Source organism: Mesoplodon densirostris, chromosome 9 (genome assembly GCF_025265405.1).
Source record: "Mesoplodon densirostris isolate mMesDen1 chromosome 9, mMesDen1 primary haplotype, whole genome shotgun sequence".
Lineage (NCBI taxonomy): Eukaryota > Metazoa > Chordata > Mammalia > Artiodactyla > Ziphiidae > Mesoplodon > Mesoplodon densirostris.
The window spans coordinates 100,715,793-100,737,118 of NC_082669.1; the positions used below are offsets into that span (position 1 = coordinate 100,715,793).

General features: G+C 35.8%; 1 protein-coding gene across 3 annotated transcripts in view; it reads right to left on the minus strand.

Moving 5' to 3' along the window:
- BRAF (B-Raf proto-oncogene, serine/threonine kinase) overlaps window positions 1-21,326 on the minus strand; it is a 155,269-nt gene that overhangs the window by 35,384 nt on the left and 98,559 nt on the right. For all 3 annotated transcript variants that reach the window (XM_060107620.1, XM_060107622.1, XM_060107621.1), the window contains exons 8-13: window positions 19,191-19,347; window positions 12,090-12,126; window positions 7,680-7,816; window positions 6,577-6,694; window positions 4,366-4,450; window positions 3,175-3,351 (exon numbers count right to left, since the gene is read on the minus strand). In XM_060107620.1, coding sequence (XP_059963603.1) covers window positions 3,175-3,351; window positions 4,366-4,450; window positions 6,577-6,694; window positions 7,680-7,816; window positions 12,090-12,126; window positions 19,191-19,347 — 711 coding nt within the window. The remainder of the gene's footprint in view (window positions 1-3,174; window positions 3,352-4,365; window positions 4,451-6,576; window positions 6,695-7,679; window positions 7,817-12,089; window positions 12,127-19,190; window positions 19,348-21,326) is intronic.

The following is a 21,326-nucleotide window of genomic DNA, read 5'->3' on the forward strand; positions in this document are numbered from 1 at the left end:
TGTCCATTATCACTTCTCCATCTGCTTTCTAGCTTCTAAAATGTTACTGCTATTCTTTTCTTCCTCTTTGTTTTCTCCATCTTTATATGTTCATGCTTCAAAAAAATTCTCATTATTACAGTTTTGGTGGCGTTTCAAGAGAGCAAAAACCTGTCACCTTAACCTGAAAATCACATAGCCACTTTAATAAGAGGATCTGCAATCTGCCAAAGCCTTCAGAAACTAAAGATGTGTTGGTACATTTAACCCCAGTTGTATATATTGTCTTATAAAGAACCGAAGGGAAATGTATCTTCTTTGATTAAATTTAAGCTGGTAATAAAAAATATAATCTGTTAGAAGGCTTACATTTTATAATTAATACTTTTTCAGCTATTAAAATATAGGATAAACTGATGGGATGATCTACATTCATAGCCAGACATACTCATCATACAGTAAGTGTTACTTAAAAATGTAAGCAAAGTATTTTAGAGAAATTAATTGACTGTAAAGCTTTATACTTATCGATCCCAAACTGTAAAGTAATGGGAAAATATTGCCTCTTAACTAACTACTCCCCAGACCACAGAACGATTCCAAGTTGATAGTGTTCTTCTCTCCTATCACTTCTTACCTTAATCGACACTGGCACTTCACTGCCTCCTTACTGTTTCTAAAACAATTTTTAATACTATTCTCTGCTGCCTCTGTGTATAGCAAAAGCATTTTCCCCTCTGTTATTCTTTTATTACTTCTTTGACTATTTTTCCTTTTCTTGACATTTCTCAGTTTTTGTTTGTTTGTTTGTTTGTTTGTTTGCGGTATGCGGGCCTCTCACTGTTGTGGCCCCTCCCATTGCAGAGCACAGGCTCCGGACGCGCAGGCTCAGTGGCCATGGCTCAGGGGCCTAGCCGCTCCGCGGCATGTGGGATCCTCCCGGACCGGGGCACGAACCCGTGTCCCCTGCATCGGCAGGAGGACGCTCAACCACTGCGCCACCAGGGAAGCCCGACATTTCTCAGTTTTGATATGACTAGGATGTGACTGCTTTCTCTTCTGGAAGGTAAATCTATCAATAATATGCAGTTGTGTGTAATCATGGTTTCATTTTTAAATTTTTGTAACATGTATCTATCATAGGCCAGGCCTTGTTCTAGGCATTAGAGATAAAACAATGAACAAAACAAGACCCCTGCTCTTGTACAGCTTGTATTCTAGTGGGGATGACAGACAATAAACAAATATGTTATATGGAATTGGGTGTTAAAAACAAGAATGGGGTACAGAGTGACAGAGTGGGGCAGGAAAATGTTATATAAGGTGATCAGAGAAGGCTTCCTTTAAAAGGCAACTTTTGAACAGAGACAAAAGAGAGAAGCTCTATGAATATTTGTGGCATGAGTACTTATCTCCAAAAGAAAATAACAAGTACAAAGGCCCTGAGGAAAGAGCATGCTTGGCCTGCTGAAGAAACAGCAAAGAGACTGGTGGGGTGGGAGCAGAACAAGCTTTGTTTCTCTCTCAATGTTTACCATTCTGGCCAAGGTTTACTCTTTGCAAGATTTTTTTTAAAATTAATTAATTAATTAATTAATTAATTGGCTGCGTTGGGTCTTCGTTGCTATGTGTGGGCTTTCTCTAGTTGTGGCGAGCAGGGGCTACTCTTCGTTGCGGTGCACGGGCTTCTCATTGTGGTGGCCTGTCATGTTGCGGCGCGCAGGCTCTAGGTGCGCAGGCTTCAGTAGTTGCGGCACATGGGCTCAGTAGTAGTTATGGCCCATAGGCTTAGTTGCTCCGTGGCATGTGGGATCCTCCCGGACCAGGGCTCAAACCCGTGTCCCCTGCATTGGCAGGCGGATTCTTAACCACTGTGCCACCAGGGAAGTCCCTCTTTGCAAGATTTTAATATAATCTTTCAGATTTGAACAGATTCAGATTCAGAGGTGGGATGTTTTAAGTCTACTGGATAAGTGGTAATGTTATTGAATAAGGTAATAATTTGCTGCAATAAGGATTTTGGCTAAATACAGGTTTATAAACAATCTAAATTACAGATATATTGCCTAGTTTTGAGACAGAGAGGGTAGGACAGTGGGAAGATTTAACAGCTAGATCTGGTTTTGAGTCTTGGTTCTATGCTTATTTGCTACAAATGATCCTGAGTCAGAGTTTTAGGCATCAGTACATGTATACTCTTTTACCTTTTTTATTCTAATTTTATAATGTAAAAGCAGTATAGTGGTTATAGTGGTTATGGGGAAAAAATAATGGTTTGGGAGTCAAAAGTCCTGACTTAAACACCTTTGCTGCTGCTTATTAAATGTGGAGTCTAGACAAGTCATTTAGAAGCCTCAGTTTCCTTACCTGTAAACATAAAATAAAAATATCTACTTCATAACATTACAAAGATTAAATGACATAATGGCCTATGCATGTGAAAGCCATTTGTATACTATAAAATGTTAAATTAACTTAAGACACATGCATATTTTTAAACTACCTATGGAACTTTCAAACATATTTTACTTACTTAAATTTTTTCATCAAAGTGCTTTCAAAATTTATTTAATTTTACCTTTTGATTTACCTGTTTATTTGTACTTGCATGCAAAATTTATCCTTCGTAGTCAGTTTCCTATGTTGACCCATGATAAATTTTATAGAGTAACTTTTTATCTTTTAAATTACACAGCAAAATTCAATGGATATGAACAAGTCAACTTGAAATCCTCAAAAAGGATCAAAATGCGGACTTTCATTTTACTTTACTTTTACTTTATTTCACAGATGATCATTTTGCAATAGAAAATATGGGTACGTGGAAAAAATTTGAAAGGATAACTAACAATCATTTTATATACTTCAATAACTGTTAATGACTTTTTAGTGGGGTTTTTTTTGGCCTATTTTTGTCTTTTGAACCCTTATTGCTTAGCTAAATTAGAGCATGCTAAACAGAAATTTGTAGTCACATATTTACTATCAAATATTTGATATATGTTCTGAAGACTATACTAGAGAGAGACTATTTTATTTCTTAATATCGTATTGCTAGCCATTAGTTAAAAGTGTCTACATGTTGCTGGACAGTAACTGAAAATGTAAGTCAAAAGTATAATAGCTAAAACCTTTAAAATATCCTCAATGGTCTTCAAAAGTAACTTACAAGAGATTTAACAGAATGGAACTTACTCCATGCCCTGTGCAGTCTGCCGTGCAATATCTATAAGTTTGATCATCTCGAATTTGGTCTCAATGATGTGGAGATGATGATATAAGCTGGAGCCCTCACACCACTGGGTAACAATAGCCAGTTGTGGCTTTGTTGAATAACCCATGAAGAGTAGGATATTCACATGTCGAGTTTTCCTGTAAAAAGAAATGTGACAGTAAATAGTAAATGTTGATAAACTTTAGCAAATGTTAAAAAAGAGGGCCGAAGCAGTCTACTTATTAATAAGATGTTGTCAGAAAAAGGTGTTTTTAAAAAAGCCAACAGAAGGATAAATTTAGATGAGACTTTAGGAATTGCCTAGTCTAACATCCTACGCTTTTCATATACATCTTTTTTAGTATACCTCATAGATAGGCAACTAGAGATTCCTTAAATACCTTCAATTATGGGAAGTTTATCACTGAGACTGTAGCCTGTTCCCACTACTCTTTTTCTTTTTAAAATTTTTTTGGCTGTACTGCGTGGCATGTGGGATCTTAGTTCCTCAAGCAGGGATCGAACCTGCGCTCCCTGCAGTGGAAGTTCGCAGTCCTAACCACTGGACCACCAGGAAAGTCCCCTCTTTTTTTTCTTTTAAAGTGGTTCTAGTATTAGTAAAATTTTAGGTTGAGAAAAAATCATTTTCCTACAACTTCCGCCACTGGATTCCCTGTTCTGCCCTCTGCAATGAAACAGAGTAAGTTTATATCCTCTTGAACATAACAGCCTTCTATGGACCCAAATATTCTCAGTTCTGTTGACTATTTTCTCCCTAAGTTACAGTTCCAGAATCCTCCTCACCTAAGTTGTCCTTGCCTGGACATGTTCTAGTTTGTTAATTTCCCTCAAGTTCCAGGGCTTGATACAATCTCTAAATGTGTTCTGATAAGCTTAGGATTTTGAGAGCATTGTCTCCATAAGTGGAAGTATTACTTCTCGTGATCAGAACACTATAGTTCCATTAATGCACTCTAGGATTAATATGTCTATCAGCTGTACTATATAATATTGCATACCACTTAAAAGAATACAGTTAAAGACAAAATATGCTCAGACAAACTTTGTTTTATTCATTTTAAGTAAATCTGTAAAGCTAACAGTGGCTACCACTGGAAAACACAAGTTGATCAAGATAACTCCTCTGGAGAACGTGATTCGCACGAGCTCACCTGAGTACTCCTACTTCATTTTTGAAGGCCTGTAACTGCTGAGGTGTGGGTGCTGTCACATTCAACATTTTCACGGCCACATCACCTAAAAGGTAATTGCCATTCCAAATGTCATTCCAATTTTTAAAATTTAAAAATATAAAAAAAAAACCTAGGGTATTTTCACTAATTACCACAGCCTTAAAACTATACCATTATAAAACTGCAAATAAATTATACCTGAACTTCCTACACTGCATTAATTTTCTAAGGATAAAAACTAAATTAACAATAATATTCCTATACTAGTATTTCAAAATACCAATCCAAAAAAACAGCCAATCTCATTTTTCCCCGGATATTTAGTTTAACCAATTAAACACCCATGATATTTTCCTAGTTATTTAACAACACTAAATTAGATGCATTCACTCACTGAATGCTAAAACTGCAGTAGACAGGCCCAGTGGAACTTGGCCAAAATAGAAAACTGCAGACTTCTTTATCAGAGTATTTAACACCTTTTCAAATCCATGGATAACTTGTCGCTTTTTACTTAGGAAAATTATTTAAAAAACACAAAACTGCATGTGAAACAGGTACAATTCTTACACGTTGCCAAAGGGTGTATAAATTGGTACAACCACTTGAAACACTGTTGGCAGTACCTACAGGCCCCACAATTCTTTCCTAGGTATATACCAACCAACTTGGACACATGTGTTCACCAAATGACAGGTACTAAGAATATTCATAGAAGCAGCATCCATAATTGCCCCAAACTGTAAACTATTCAAATGCTCATCACACAGTAGATAGTCATGCTACAGTCACACAATGAACACTATATAGAGAATGAATAACCTACAACTACATACAATAATATAAATGAATCTTATAAACAATATTGAGTAAAAAGGACCAGATACAAAGGAGTACATCCTGTATTATTTCTGTTTAGGTCAGGACAGTGGTTACCCTTGGGGGCAGAGGGCATAAGGAGGACTTCTAGAGTGCTGGTAATGTTTTGTTTATTGAACAGTGTGTTGACTTTGTGAAATTTTAGCTACTTGTACACTTATGTGTACTTTTTTGCATGTATATTTCAATATAAACTAACTTACTGATTTTTCCTGATTATCAAATAAAGTGCTTATAGTAAAAAAAAATCAAACTTAAAATTAAAAACTTAAAACATTTTGAAAGCAAAAAGGAATAAAATTAAAATCTCCCACAATCATGTCACTCTGAAATGACCACTGTTAACCTATTGATGTATACCCTACTAGGCTTTTATATGTATGCAGTATAAATATTTATAAATACATATGAAAAAGGCAACCTAAAAAGATATATACTAAAATACTGATGGTCATTTAAAAAATTATGTTATATATATTTATATGTAGCAGCATAATATGGGGTATTATACGTGCTGCTTTTAAAAATACCACATACACTTTTCCATAAAATAGACATCTACCATACCATTTTAATTTCTATATAATCATATATGGAGGTTATCAATTTATTTATTCCTTCCTCTATTAATGAGCACTTAAGTTATTTCCATTTTTCATTAATATCAAATCTCTAATGAATATACTTGCACACACATCTGTTTGTTCCTGCTCTACAAATGGAATTGTTGGCTCTATATACATATTGCCAAACTGCCCTCCGGAAAATTCATAGCAATTTATGTTTCTACCAGCAGCATTACAATCACAACTCTGAATATAATCAATTAAAAAAAAACTTTGTCCATTTGATTATCTTTTCAAAGAAATATAAGTCATTTGAGAGGCAATAATGATTTCTCCTTTTAGAATTTGTAATTCTTTCACAACTAGTGATACTGAACATTTTTTATATGTTTACTGCCCAGTCTTTCCTTTGGTAAGTACTCTTTTTATATGTTTACTTGTGGTTTATAATACAAATAAAATTACCAGCAGAAAGACTTATAAAAATAAAAAATCTTGGGGACTAGCTCATCTGGAGGATCATCTTTAAAAATTATTACTGTAGTATAATGATTAAACTTCTGGCTGCTGTGAATCCAGTTTTTATTTCCCATAATTTCTGTTATAAACCTTTGGAGGACTCTTGCATCTGATCAAAATTAGCTTAATGACGCAAACAGTGAATACTCCCTTTGATATTTTTTTATAAAAGTTATTATATTCTATTATTATAATTTGTGACAAGGTCACCGTATTACATACATACCATGCCACTTTCCCTTGTAGACTGTCCCAAATGACCCGGATCCAATTCTCTGTCCCACCGTGATCTGCCCATCAGGAATCTCCCAATCGTCACTTGAATCCCGTCTACCAAGTGTTTTCTTGATAAAAATAGTGCAAAAGTCAAGCCAAGGCAAACAAAAAGGGAAAATCTTATGCTTCACACTAAGTACATTTCCCTATTCCTGAAAGGGACATAAGTTAGGAAGAGAGCAAGAACTTTGGAGAAAACAACAAAAAAAACCCATACTCTAGAGAAATAATAGAAGGATGATTCTTACAATATAGAACTTAAGTTTAAGACCTAAGTCAGTATTAGGGTGGAAATAGTTTATTAAAAAATAAAAATTACTTATTGGGTATGAGCAGAAATGTTATTATTATTAAATTTTATTATTAAAATCAATAAAATAAAGCAGCTTTTTTACCATTTGGAAGACTACTAAGAGCAAGATAAGTGCTATACGTTTGTGACTAGTTTTGGCTCCAAAGGCCAAAAAGTTAAGTTAACGTACTATGGCTGTTGATAATCTAATTACTTTCTCCCAGTCAGTGCTAAATTTCCTCATGTATCTTATCTGACCCAATTTCTCTCTTAAAAAAAATTATCAACATATACAATCACTTTGGGATGATAAAGGACCCACATATCCAACATATACTATTGCTAAAATGATTAGTTTTTAATATAGATTTAGTTTACAGCAGACAGCTAATTTTTCATTACGGAACAATGTCCTTTGGTAGATATTTGTGTTTCAGACCAACTCTTTAGAACATATATGCCTAATCATGCCTCCTAAAATACCAGCTTACTCTCTTCCCATAGTTTAGAAACAGAACACTATTCTTGCTCTTCCAAAACTGCCTTTTACTCAATTATATTAGAGTTGAGAGCGAAAATCAGTGTTGTGTTGTGTTTTTAAGCGAAAAACTATCAGCTCTTAAATTTATTTGATTATGGGAATTCTATGTCAAATATGGACATATATGCCACTATATATCATATATCTAAAAGGTGACATTACATTTGGCTATGACTTCTAAGACAGAACTTAGAGGAAAAAAGATATCATATACTCTCACCATTCGATTCCTGTCTTCTGAGGATGAAGATGACTTCCTTTCTCGCTGAGGTCCTGGAGATTTTTGTAATGCTTTCACATTAGTGAGTGAGCCAGGTAATGAGGCAGGGGGCGTGGCAGATAAACCTGTGGTTGATCCTAAGTTAGTGAAAGGAAAAATATATCTATTAAAGGAGGATCAAGTACATTAGCTTATTGGGGGCAGAGGGTAGAGGGAGATTTAGACTTATTTTAAAAATGCAGTATATGTTCTAATACCATTTGGAAAGGACACGCAAAAAAGGAGCCTCATTTGGTGACTAGCTTTAAATTAAAAAACTATAATTTCTTTTAGTTTTATACTTTTAGCTTTCTGGTCAATTTAATGACCTTTAAAACGTCTGATTACAGATATATACTTTGTTTATTGGTGCAGAGTCTAGGAGAAAAATAATCTTTTTAAAATAAGAGATAAACACTAAAAAATACTCCCAAGTTTTTTCTTTGATCAAAAAACAAGAAGCAAAATCAACTTAAAAGCGAATATAAAAAATAAACTTTTAATTATGTTACCTTAACAGCCTATCAATAAAAAAAAAGATAGAAATTCCCCAAATGGAAACATTCTAATAACGGCCATAATGCTGACATTACCTGGCTCTTTCATATTAACCACTGAAATTTTAAAAAATCCTATACTACATACTATACTATTTAAAGTGAGAGATACTGGTCACTTTCATTGGTTCCTGGAGGCTTATTTTGGTAAACAAAGATGAAATTTTACCTGCATAACAAAGTTAATGCAAACAAAGCCAAGCAGGTTTCTCAAGACTTTCTGAAAAATCTCTGCCTATAAAATGAGGCCAAGGTAAGCGCTATGGCCTCTCAGCCAAGTTACTACAAATGGAAAAATTCTATCAGCCAAATGAGTCCAAGGGGTACACTCTTTGAAAATGGACTCAGTTGGCAGGGTTGCATACCTTTCTGATGGATATTTTTCCAAATGCTGATTGAGCAAAAATCCCAATTCATGTACAGAAAGCACCTGGTTCAGAGGGGTTCAGGGCAATGACTCCTAGTGGGGTCTGAGTATAGCTAAGTAGGACTGAGATGTCAGGTAATGTTTGCACATACAGAAAAAAAAAGATTTCAATTTTTTAAAAAAGGAGATAACTATTCTCTAGTTAAAAAGTCACTATCTTTCGAAGAACAAGGATCAGAATACTAATGGCAACATTTAAATGTTAAAACTGTGTAGAACTTCTCTCATTACTGTACCACATGTGTCATCATGTGGAATTTCCATGACCTCACATACAATTTTCTAAAAGAAAATGGTATCTGGAATGTCTATTAATTAGAGCACAATCCATATTCTGCCTTCCACTGATAATTTTCAACATCATGAAGCCTTAACTGCTTACCCAGGCTTCACAATTCTGATCTACTCAGTGCTGTATTGTATCACTTACTTTTTTTTTTTTTTTTTTGCGGTACGTGGGCCTCTCACTGTTGTGGCCTCTCCCGTTGCGGAGCACAGGCTCCGGATGCGCAGGCTCAGCAGCCATGGCTCACGGGCCCAGCCGCTCTGCGGCATGTGGGATCTTCCCGGACCGAGGCACGAACTCGTGTCCCCTGCATCGGCAGGCGGACTCTCAACCACTGCGCCACCAGGGAAGCCCTCACTTACTTTAATTACACCACTCAGTACTGTATAACTTCCAGCCCATTCCATGGATTTTCTGAGAAAGTTGGGCTGAGAGAGCAAAAATCTGAAATGCCACCATTACATTCAGAATAAGTTCAAAGACACTAACTAGCAAAAGCCAGTAAATATAATTCATTAAAAATATTTACAGGGGCTTCCCTGGTGGCGCACTGGTTGGGAGTCTGCCTGCCAATGCAGGGGACGCGGGTTCGAGCCCTGGTCTGGGAGGATCCCACATGCCGCGGAGCAGCTGGGCCCGTGAGCCACGACTACTGAGCCTGCGCGTCTGGAGCCTGTGCTCCTCAACGGGGGAGGCCGCGATAGTGAGAGGCCCACACACCGCGATGAAGAGTGGCCCCCGCTTGCCACAACTAGAGAAAGCCCTCACACAGAAACGAAGACCCAACACAGCAAAAATAAATAAATAAAGGATTTCATTAAAAAAAAATATTTACAGCAAGACACCCATCTAAATTTTGACTTAAATTTTTAAAAATCAGTTTAACCAGTAATGAAAGGATGGAAAGATAAAATGGGTGAGTGAAATATACTGCTAACTTTTTCCTCACATGAGGGCATAACTGAAAGTATAAATCCTAATTTTCTGAAGTATGCTAAAATACCCCAAATATATTACAAATCTTCGTTAGTGAATATAACAAGGTTATAACAAGGTTCCCTACCTTTGATATAAAATATACATGTCCTACGTTTTAAAAAAAGGGACACATATTACAGAAAAATAAAGTGAAAAGTCTAGTAGGAACTCATAATAGGGATTTCCACTTTTTTTAAAAACCAAAAAAATTGATAACCATTATTAGCAGCCATCAAGGTTATCACCTAAATGGATTAAAGTAAAATAAATTCAACTTGAAGAAGCCCCTCCCCACATTATTTACTGTCACCCACTGAGTTTAAGAAATTATCAAGACCAAAAAGTAAGTAATAGAACAAAAAACAAGATGGAAATCTAAGCTCAGAATTTTCTTGCTTTTAATTAAAAATTTATGACAGACAGCACACAGAAAGCTTGTGGCAGTGAGTATGTGTGAGAAGCACATTCAGAGCATTCCAGCCAGGCCAAGCAGAAATTTAGTACTGAAAACTCTCACACTTACAAACACACACTGTGAGGGTGAGGCACAAATAGTATCTGTTGTTTATACTTCGTTTGCTTTGTGTGAAAACAAGAAAGAAGAGCCCAGCTGCCTCTGAACACTGGGCCAGGCTCAAAATCAAACACTATTTCACTGGGGACAGAATGTAGGAGGGGATTGGGAGTCCGGGATGGGTATTTCCGAAGACAGCGCATCAGCTGGTTCAAAGGGGCTGTTAGAAGAAAAAGAGAGGGGCAGGCAAACACAGGCAGACAGACACACAGAAGAAATGAAAGAAGTCACGGGGAATAAATGAGTTGAAGCCTGCTTCACAAAATAATTCTGGATGTCTAAAAATCTGCTTATTTTCATAAAATTCCAATGATTCTTTATAAACTGATTCACAAAAAGGATAAGAAATGGCATTTGATTTTTGGTACTAAGCAGGCAACTTTTATGACTAAGTTAACTCTGTGATGCTAACATGATGGCAACATTTAAATGCTGGATGTATTGGGCAAAATTATCAAAAGCCACAGCTATTAAGACATATGAAAGTCAAACTGGCAGCAACATTAATTGGTGGGTTCATGGAACAACAAACAGGAAAAAAAAAACCCTTTTATAACTATGTGCTATAGTAAATACTAAGTCCAGGGTACATAGCGCAGGCTTATTATTTTGGTAGGTCCACAGGTATATATAAATATTACAACAAAAGACGGTTTACTCAATGTTTATTCAACATAAAAGTATCTTTGAGTCTGGGCTTAGATATTTTGAATATAAAGCAGGTCACAGTGAAGAGACCAACTCTAAACAAGATATGCAGGTATTGTAGGGCTTCCTTATTAAATAGAAGACAGCTGAAGAGGTAAGCATAAAGGACCACCTGGAAGAAAACGTCAGGATAGTTTCAAACACCATCTCTTAGAAAAATCTTATGGGGGTAAAATCTTATTTAAAAAGTATTTTCTAAAGTAATGTTTTGCTATGCTCCCAATTTTCACTGTGTGCTAGAGTGAACATCTGATGAAAATTCTGTAAGAAATCTCAATTCAGTTTCTCATTTGCTTATTTTATTTACTGGACTAGTAAAAGGGGAACTAGGCTTTTCTATTAGGGGTCCATGCTATAAAGTATATATTCCAAAGCCTCTAGAAAGCTGAAGGGAAGTGGCTGACAATGTCTAACAAACTGACAAGTTGTAGCAGGCAACCCCAGGGATTCTCCCCAAGAATGACGTAGGGGAGTCAAGTTTTAACTGGTTGTAAGCTCAATCTTTAAGTATTAGTGGAGGTGGTTAGGAATAAAGTGGGTAAAATAATTAAGGATCTCTCCTCAATAACAACATCTAAAAAACTGTAGATAGTACATTTAAGACTCCCTTTTATGTCCTCTCTTTTTTCCCTGGCTATGAATTTCTCTGGCTATGAATTATTTCTAAAATTTTATTAGAGATAAATGATAAATACTAAAGAAAAGCAAACAATTTTTGGTTTTTCTCTGCACATTTTTCTCTGTGTCTGTGTTTCATGAAAGAAGCAAATATAAAGGAGACAAGCAGCAAAGCAATTGCATTTTTCCCTGATTTTTTTTTTTAATTGAAATCACTACTTACCTCCATCACTACGAAACCCTTGGTCTCTAATCAAGTCCTACAAATAAATAGTAATGTATATTTAATCAAAGCATATGGTAAGAAAGTAATAACATTTTATTTTCCACTAAGCATTCACAGAAAGGTTAATTCAAAATAATACCTGTCTTATAAATTACTTCACAAAACAGAAAGAATATGGAATTAGCTAGTGAACATGATAAAATAAAAAAATTTGAAGCACTCGCCAACCTAACCCTAGACTGAAGGGATTATTAGTCCTGATGAAATGTTGAAATCCATTTCAGGCCATTCAAAACCAATGGCTGCATTAATTCTTAAAAAAAATTCTACTGGCACATATTAAGAGCCATAAAACGTTCATACCCTTTGATCCTGTAATTCCACTTCTGGGAATTTTTCCTAAGGAAGTAATTCAGAAGAAAAAATGATATGCACAAAGATGTTTAGTGCAACATTATCCATTATACTAAAAAACCAGAAATTATTTCCCTATTTTAGGTTAACTAAATTATAGTATATCAATTTAGTAAGTATTATGTAGCTACTAAAACAATTATGAAGCTTGACTCATAAAACATGTTCACAATAAAAAAGAATGCAAAATTAAATGTACATTGATAAAATTATAAAAATATAAATGTGTAAGGACACACTAGAAGGGGAAAAAATTTGTCTTTATTATTAAAATACAGCTTTTTACAACAGACAACGTGGGGCAGCGCAGTGGGGGAAGAGCCTACTGGCAATGCAATGCAATTTGGACCCTGACAGACAGAACTTAATCTACCCAGTATAACTTAAATATGAGGTCTCTAAATAAGCTCAAAGTCTCTTTGCAAATAGGCAGCTTTTCGTTTATAGGCTAAAACAAAGAGCACATTCTTTACAGATGTATTTCTGTCATGTTCAATGTATTATATAAAGCCTTTAACATTTTCTATAGAATAACCAACAAATACTCATATCTCCAAATAAGATGCTAAATGTTAGGGGTTGTGTGACTATCAATAAATATAAAAAATCATGGTGGTCTCACTAACTTTGTGTTCTTGAGAGCTTATAATCTAAGTGTAAGAAAGATATACACACAAAGAAATTATGTGATATAAGAATAAGAGCTTAAGAAAACAATTAAAAAGGTGCCAAAGTTGCTTAGTTAATTGCCAAATAAATAGTATGGGTGAAAAGATTCTTCATGCTATGTAAGTTCAACGGATAAATAAATAACTATAGAACTTGGCCATTGGTGAAGCACTTGAAAAAGATGATCTAAGTGTTGGGGTTTGAGGGGTAGACAGGAATGCAGAAAAGAAAAGCAGAGGGGGACTTCCTTGGTGGTCCAGTGGTTAGGACTCCGCACTTTCACTGCCGTGGCCCGGGTTCAATCCCTGGTCGGGAAACTAAGATCCTGCAAGCTGAGAGGCGTGGCAAAAAAAAAAAAAAAAAAAGTCTTCTAGACAACCTACTGCTAATAACCACCATAAACTTATATTTTCCAATCTCAAATATGTTCTTAAAGCTCCTTAACAATCTTTATCTATGTGACCTAGGTTAAATAGGATATTCTAGCATTCCAATACTGGCTATTTCAAACTTTTGGCCAATCTCCTATGGGGTTCCTTTCTTACTTGTATCTCTTCCCTTTTTTAGCATGACAGAGAAAACAGAAGCTATCAAAGAACATTCTGTTCTGCCTCTACATCTACAAACATTTGTATAATAATACTAGCTATAATTTTTGAATTCTTATTTTGTGCCAAGAACAATAAGCATTTTCAAATCACTACAAGGGGTAGACACTATAGGCCTCAAGATTAAGTCATCTGCCCATGGTCATACTGCCTGTAAAGAGCTGCGGAGATAGCTATGTTCATCTTTAATTCCTCATAGCCTCTGAGGAACATCACTTCCAAGTTCAAGGAATTTTACTACCTCAGTTATTCTTTCTTGTTATTTTCAACCTCTCTCTTCACTTGCTTCTTCCCCTGAAGTTACAAATATGCTAAAGTCTCTGCTTCAATCTATGGCCCTTTCATCATTCCTTTATAGCCAAGCTTCTCAAAATTGGCACTTAATCCCACATCTTTACCTGGTTTTGCTATCCTCCAATAGTCCTCTAAAACAGCTCTCAATGAAGTAAAAATGACATTGTAATTGCCCAATTCAATAGTCATTTCCAGTCCTTATCTCATTTGAGTCTCAATGGCAACTGACATCAACTACTTAAGCATTCTTGAAGTCCCCTTTTCTCCCTTTAGCTTCTGCAACACTACTTTCTCTTACTTATTTGAAGCTAAAGTTAGGAAGAGAAGCCTAAAATGGAGACAGAGAATGACAGTCTCTGCCTGTATCTCAAATGTTAATGTTTACTGAGGTTGCATGTCTACCCTCTTTTCAGTTTACATATAGTCTTTGAGTAATATCACTTACATCCATGACTTTAACTGACAAAAATAGGCTAATTATTTCTAAATCTGTATCTCTACTCAAGGTCCTTATTTCAACTGCTACAGGACTTCTAAACAAGGAAAGTTCCACAGACATCTTAAAGTCAAGATGTCCAAAATAAAAGTTAAAGTTTTCATTTCTACAAACCCTGTTCTTCTTCCTTTGGCATTTCCTGTCTTAATGGATAGAATAAATACTATCTATCCACCTAAGCCAGACAACTCTAGGCATTATCTTTTTTTTTTAAAATTACCATTTCTTATTTATTTACTTTTGGCTGCGTTGGGTCTTATTTGCTGTGCGCAGGCTTTCTCTAGTTGCGGTGAGAGGGGGCTACTCTTTGTTGCAGTGCACGGGCTTCTCACTGCAGTGGCTTTTCTTGTTGGAGAGCACGGGCTCTAGGTGTATGGGCTTCAGTAGTTGTGGCATGCGGGCTCAGTAGTTGTGGCTCATGGGCTCTAGAACACAGGCTCAGCAGTTGTGGCACACAGGCTTAGCTGCTCCACAGCATGCGGGATCTTCCTGGACCAGGGATCGAACCCGTGTCCCCTGTATTGGCAGGCGGATTCTTAACCACTGTGCCACCAGGGAAGTCCCTAGGCATTATCTTTTATTACCTCTCATCTCTTTCACTTCTCTCCTCTACTACTATATAGAACAGTGATTGAGATAAGAAAGAAAGGCCAGGTTTTACCCCATTTCAATCATTTATCACCTGTGTGATCTGGGGTAAGTTTCTTGATATCTCTAAATCTAATTTTCCTAACAGTAAAATAAGGATAATACTACTACTTAACTCACAAGTGTTTGTGAGGACAGAGTAAGAAAACTTATGTAAAGTACTTAGTAAAGTACCTAGCACACAGTAAGCATTAACAGTAGCCATTTACAGTATCCATCCTAACAATCGTGCCTATCAAATCTCTCACTAATTCAAAAGAACTTTCTAAAGTAAAGAGCTGATCACTTTCTTTCCCACTCAGTTTATCGGACCCCCTATTACCAACTACTACAGTGACCTCAGAATAATAACATAATGTCTTTCAGTGTGGACTCTACCTACTTAGTTTCATCCTCTACCATTACCCACCCTTTTCCTGAACCCTAAACTCCTACAATACCAACTATTCATTACAACCCACATAAAGGTACTTCTGTATTTCTGCACGTACCATTTCCTTAACAAATGCCCTTCCTTCTTAAAACCCCCACCTAGTGCACTGAATAAACTCCGACTCCTTCCTATTCATCTTCTACAGTCTGGCTTAAATGTTGTCCCTTCTCTGCTAAACATTACTAGATTTAACCAGGTAGGGTTTATCATCCCCTTCTATAAACTATCACTGTATATTTTGTGTTTATTTATTTATATGGCTGATTCATCCATTTCCATTAGACTGTGACCTCCTTGAGGGCAAAGACTGTGCTAATTCATCTTAATTCCCTATTCTGACACAGTGCCTATCCCAGATTAAATATTAAATCTGGTTTACTGGAATAATAAATGACAAATAATGACTGAAATTGAATGAAATGACTGAAACTGAATGAAATGCTAAAAGGTTTATATTTTTCAATGGGAAGTAAATGAAACTTTTGGAACAAAGGAACAATGATAGAGGTCTTATAAAAAATTATTCTGATAATAGCAATAAAAAATGGAAGTGGGCAGAGAGGAATCAATGGCAGGAAATCTATTTAGGAGATTAATGTAATAAGTAGTTCAAGTGAAGAAATATGGGCCCAAATGGTGGTAGTAATAACAAATTTGAGATATATATCAAAAGGAAAGGTGATACCTTATGACTATTTGCTTATAGGGGAAGATGAAAAAGCAAGATATAAAGATGGCACTCCAAATGTTCAAGCCTAAGAGAATAGGAGAAACTTAATAACACTAAGACATAAAGAGAAATAGTCTAAAAGAACGTCAGTTTTGAAAGTAAATACAAAGGTAACAACTTTGAACATACTGACAATAGATCTAACGTAAAAATAAGATTTGATTTATTTCACACAATCTCCTTATTTCCATATTTCCCTCTCCTATTTTTTTTTCCTTTGTATTCAGGTCTGGCCAGATAGAAGAAGACCTTATTAGTTGAGAAAAATTGATATTAAGAAAAGGCTATTTAAAATGAATCCAATAAAAATAGAGAAAAAATTTCATAGTAAAAAACAGGAAGAAAGTCTGACTTGGGAATGTATCTTGAAAAATGAAATTAAGATTTATAAAAAGTTTATTTTCTTTTACATTCAACAAAACTTTAAGTTATAATTTCAACAGTATGCTAATCCTTAGAACACAGAAAAAATCGTTTTCATTGGTAATAATATCAAACTTAACGACAGCACAAATTGAAATTCTTAATTTCATATTCATCTTTTACATCACAATCATAATCTTTTTTTTTTTTTTTTTTTTGCGGTACACGGGCCTCTCACTGTTGTGGCCTCTCCCGTTGTGGAGCACAGGCTCCGGATGCGCAGGCTCAGCGGCCATGGCTCATGGGCCCAGCCACTCCGCGGCATATGGGATCCTCCCGGACCGGGGCACGAACCCGTATCCCCTGCATCGGCAGGCGGACTCTCAACCACTGCGCTACCAGGGAGGCCCCACAATCATAATCATTTTTATAAAAATTTTAAAGGACTTCATCAATTCCCTCAAAGGCCTCCATCAATCCTATGATATTTAAATCATGTTCACTTGAAAAGCCTATTCTCTTGTCATCCTTATAGACTTTCTCTCTTTTACTGTTAACTGGACTAATTTAATTCTGCTGTACCCTTATTTCTCAATGACTTTATAAGATTTGAGTAGTTCTACCAAGTGACTTTTTCACGGTCTTCATAAAACCCTTAAAATCTTTTTTTTGTTGTCAGATTCACAATCAATCTGCCTTATGTTTTCACTGAAATGTTGGATAGTGATGGAAAAGGGCCGGAATGCAAGCTGGTATTAAATGGGGAGGGATATGTGAGTGGAGACTAATATTAAGGGAGTCTGTTAATCAGTGATTACTTTCCTGTTAGGATAATTTTTGCTTCTTTACTCAACCTTATGAGGACTCACATAAGGAATGCTGCTGGTATAATGAGAACAACCCCTGTCCTCTAACATACACATGACCCCTCAGTAACTTCAGTATCCTGCTTACATGGGGAAACAGTTTCAAATTCCTTTTTTGTTTTTTTGCGGTACACGGGCCTCTCACTGTCGTGGCCTCTCCTGTTGTGGAGCACAGGCTCTGGACACGCAGGCTCAGCGGCCATGGCTCACAGGCCCAGCCGCTCCACGGCATGTGGGATCTTCCCGGACCGGGGCACGAACCCGTGTCCCCTGCATTGGCAGGCGGACTCTCAACCACTGCGCCACCAGGGAAGCCCTCAAATTCCTTTTTAAATATAATTACTTTCCAAGGCAAACAAATTTGGTGGCTTTTTTGTTTTGTTGCTTATTACAGACAGAGACTGAGAATAACCCACATTTTTTATCCTAAAGTACAAATTCTGGGAGAAGTGATCCCAACCCCACCACAGCTCAGATAGCAAGGGCTCTTTATTCTCTTCAGTAACTCAGTTACTGAGATGATGTACTGATAGCTGAATGAACCAGTCCTTTTGGACTGATCCTGCATATCTCATCTTTTTTCTCATCTCTTCCTTCTATTTTGTCTATATCAGGGACTGGCAAGATACAATGGGCTGGCCACCTGCTTTATTCAAGTTTTAGTGGAATAAAGCCTCACCTATTTGTTTAAAATGTATTATCTATGGCTGTTTTCACACTACAGTGGCAGAGTTCAACAGCTATCATTAGAGATCATATGACGCACAAGCCTAAAATATTTACTATGTGGCCCTTTAAGAGTTTGTTGATCCCTGGTCTATATTATGGGAAACAGACCTCTGCTTTGTCTTCTAACCCTTTTACTAACACAAATATTTTTTGATGACCTCTTATGTTAGATGCCAACTAACACCTAATAGTTCCTATGTTAGGGAACTATATTAGGAATGGTTTCTGCTGTCCAGGAGTAAAGGTCAAATCGAAAAAGTGACACTAATGTACATAATTAACTTATAGTATGTAAGATAAACCGGGAAAGTAAAAAAATTCAAGAGTGACCAGCCCCAGAAGGAGACTAAAATAATTGATTTGTGTAGAGATGGAATCCAGTGGTATACTCAAGAAAGTAAAGAAGGTAAAAGGTAGCTTTGCATGAGAAGTACATAGAGTAATGATTAGTCCTTAAGGGTTATTTAACTCAAAGTTAAACTTTTAGAAATTTAGGTAAAGATTTCAAATTGATCTAAATAGGAAATATGCAAGTGTATTCTTATTTTTTCTTTACCCCAAAATGGTCAAGTGGATTATCTGTTAAATAAATGAAGATAAGACTTTTACAGAGATGGTGTCATAAGAAAAAAAAATGAGAATAACTCTATAATTTGGTGCCAGTTCAATATTTTATGCCATCAGAGAAGATGAAAAGGCTTTTCTGATTTGTAATTCATGAAAAGTCTATCACTTATAATAACTGTGATAAATGAAAGATGGCACTGATTTCTGATCTATATTATAAATGTAGCAGAAAAAATAAACACACTTGAATTTTCTAAGTTTGAGTACTGCTGGATACTTACATCAATATTGACAGGCTCTATGGTGTTTATATGCACATTTGGAGCGGATGAGGACCGGTCTCGTTGTCCAAACTGATTTCGATGATCTTCATCTGGTCGGAAAGGCTGTGGAATTGGAATGGATTTTGAAGGAGACGGACTGGTGAGAATTGGGGGCCTGGAAAAATCAAGTGATTGGAAGATAAGATTCAGAGCAACTTTATAGAGATAATAACATAGAAAAATGGATGATATAAAGATTTTCTTGTTTTCATATTCTCAAATAAAATCTTTAAAATAAAGCATTAAAAATCCAGCAGTAATGGCTTTTAAAAGTGTGAGTTTAAAAAACTAATACGTGCTTGCAACTAACACTGACAAAGCTGCTTGGCTCAAGCAGACACTCCAGGGAGTATCAATGATAAGAACACTGATTCTTATCCAGAAAACTCCAGAGAAATCTACAAATGGCTAAAAATTACCTGTTGTTAATCAGCTGAAGAAACTCTTGTCCTTTAAAGTTATACAAAAATGCTCTAGGTAGGCACTGACTGAATAATGTCTGCCAATTTTTCTACCTTTGCCATTTCTTGATAGTTGAAGTTACTAAAATGAAATTTTTATGGGAAGTATCAATATTAGGAAATTATAAATCTTTTAAAAACATACATGTGTTTTTCAGGACCTAAAAGATATACCTATTGCTTTTTACAAGAGTTGAATTAAAATCCTGAACAATAATAGCAAAAGATCATTTCCAAATTCAAAAGATGATTCTCAGAGTATCAATCTCTCATATTTTGAAATGTTTACCATGACCAATAATCGATACAAGACACACAGGAAAATAATATATTAAGCATTAAAGTAAATATTTGTAACAACTGCTTTTTGATGAAACCATCAAAATAGGTGACAGAGTGACCTATTTTGGTACCGTGGATAAATAACAAAGTCTATGATCTCTCACTGCTCCCAAAATGAACCTGGCACTCACAGAGCACATTAAAGTTTTGAGAATAGATTGTAAACACCTGTGAGAAGTCTGTGCCCCTCAGAAGGAATACCCTAGGGAGCTAAGAAATGACTGTCACTTGACTGACGAGGTGTGACTGTCTTAGTGAGCTTCATCAGGACCAATGAATGACTCAGTGCTAACAGCCTCTCATCAGAGATTGGTTATTGTTGCACCCCATCTTATGCAAATGCTATAACTAATCAGCATTATCTAGTGGTTAATAAGACAGCCAGAAAGACAATGTTGAGGGAATAAAAAGACATTTTTAAGACGGGAGAGGGTTTAGAGAGGAATGAGAAGAAAATACAGTAGAAAAGGACTAGATAAAGGTTGAAACAGCCAAAGAAGCCAAATAGTGACAAAAAGCTTCTAAATAAAATATGTTAATAGAATCTGAACAAGAATTTGTGCTTCTTTGAAGCACACTTTTAAGGGTAGGGAAAGAAATTTTGACTTTATCTAAATGAATCCACTTAGAAGGGAAATAAAAATAATAAAATATTATGTACTTCAAAAAACTGCTATAAACCAATAAGAATTATAGGTAAGGCTGATGGAACCGGCCTTTAAGAAAATTAGCATGTTCTACTGGTCCATTTTATTCTGATAATTGAGAAATATTTAGTTTGTGACAAAGCTGTCTTTATTTTTGCTTTAGACAGCCAATAAAAGCAGTTGGCAAGGGATTTTGGGAGCCAGGTAAAAAGAACGTAAAAGTGACAATATTAGCTTTTTAAAAGTTTTGGAAAGTGCACTGACTTTTTAAACACTACTTACAGGTCATTTAAAGTCTCAAAGCAGTAACATACTTTAAGTTAGAACTTAGAAGTGGAAAAAGCCTGAATTTACTACAACTGAATAGGGTAGTCTAATTAACAAAACTGATCTGGTGTAGTGATAGCAAGTCATTCTTGAAACTTACTGAATTAAAACTATGACAGCAACATGTAGTACACAATAAGTCAGAAATATGTATGTAAAGGACATTGGTCTTTAAGTAAGAAAAACAAAAACTTGGATTAAATCTAATATATTTTATTAGCAAATCTAAAGAAAATGGGTATACTAGAAGATGAAGGTATGCTGCCTGTACCTCCCTTCTCCCCTTGCTCCCGTGCCCCCACCATCACCATGCTTTT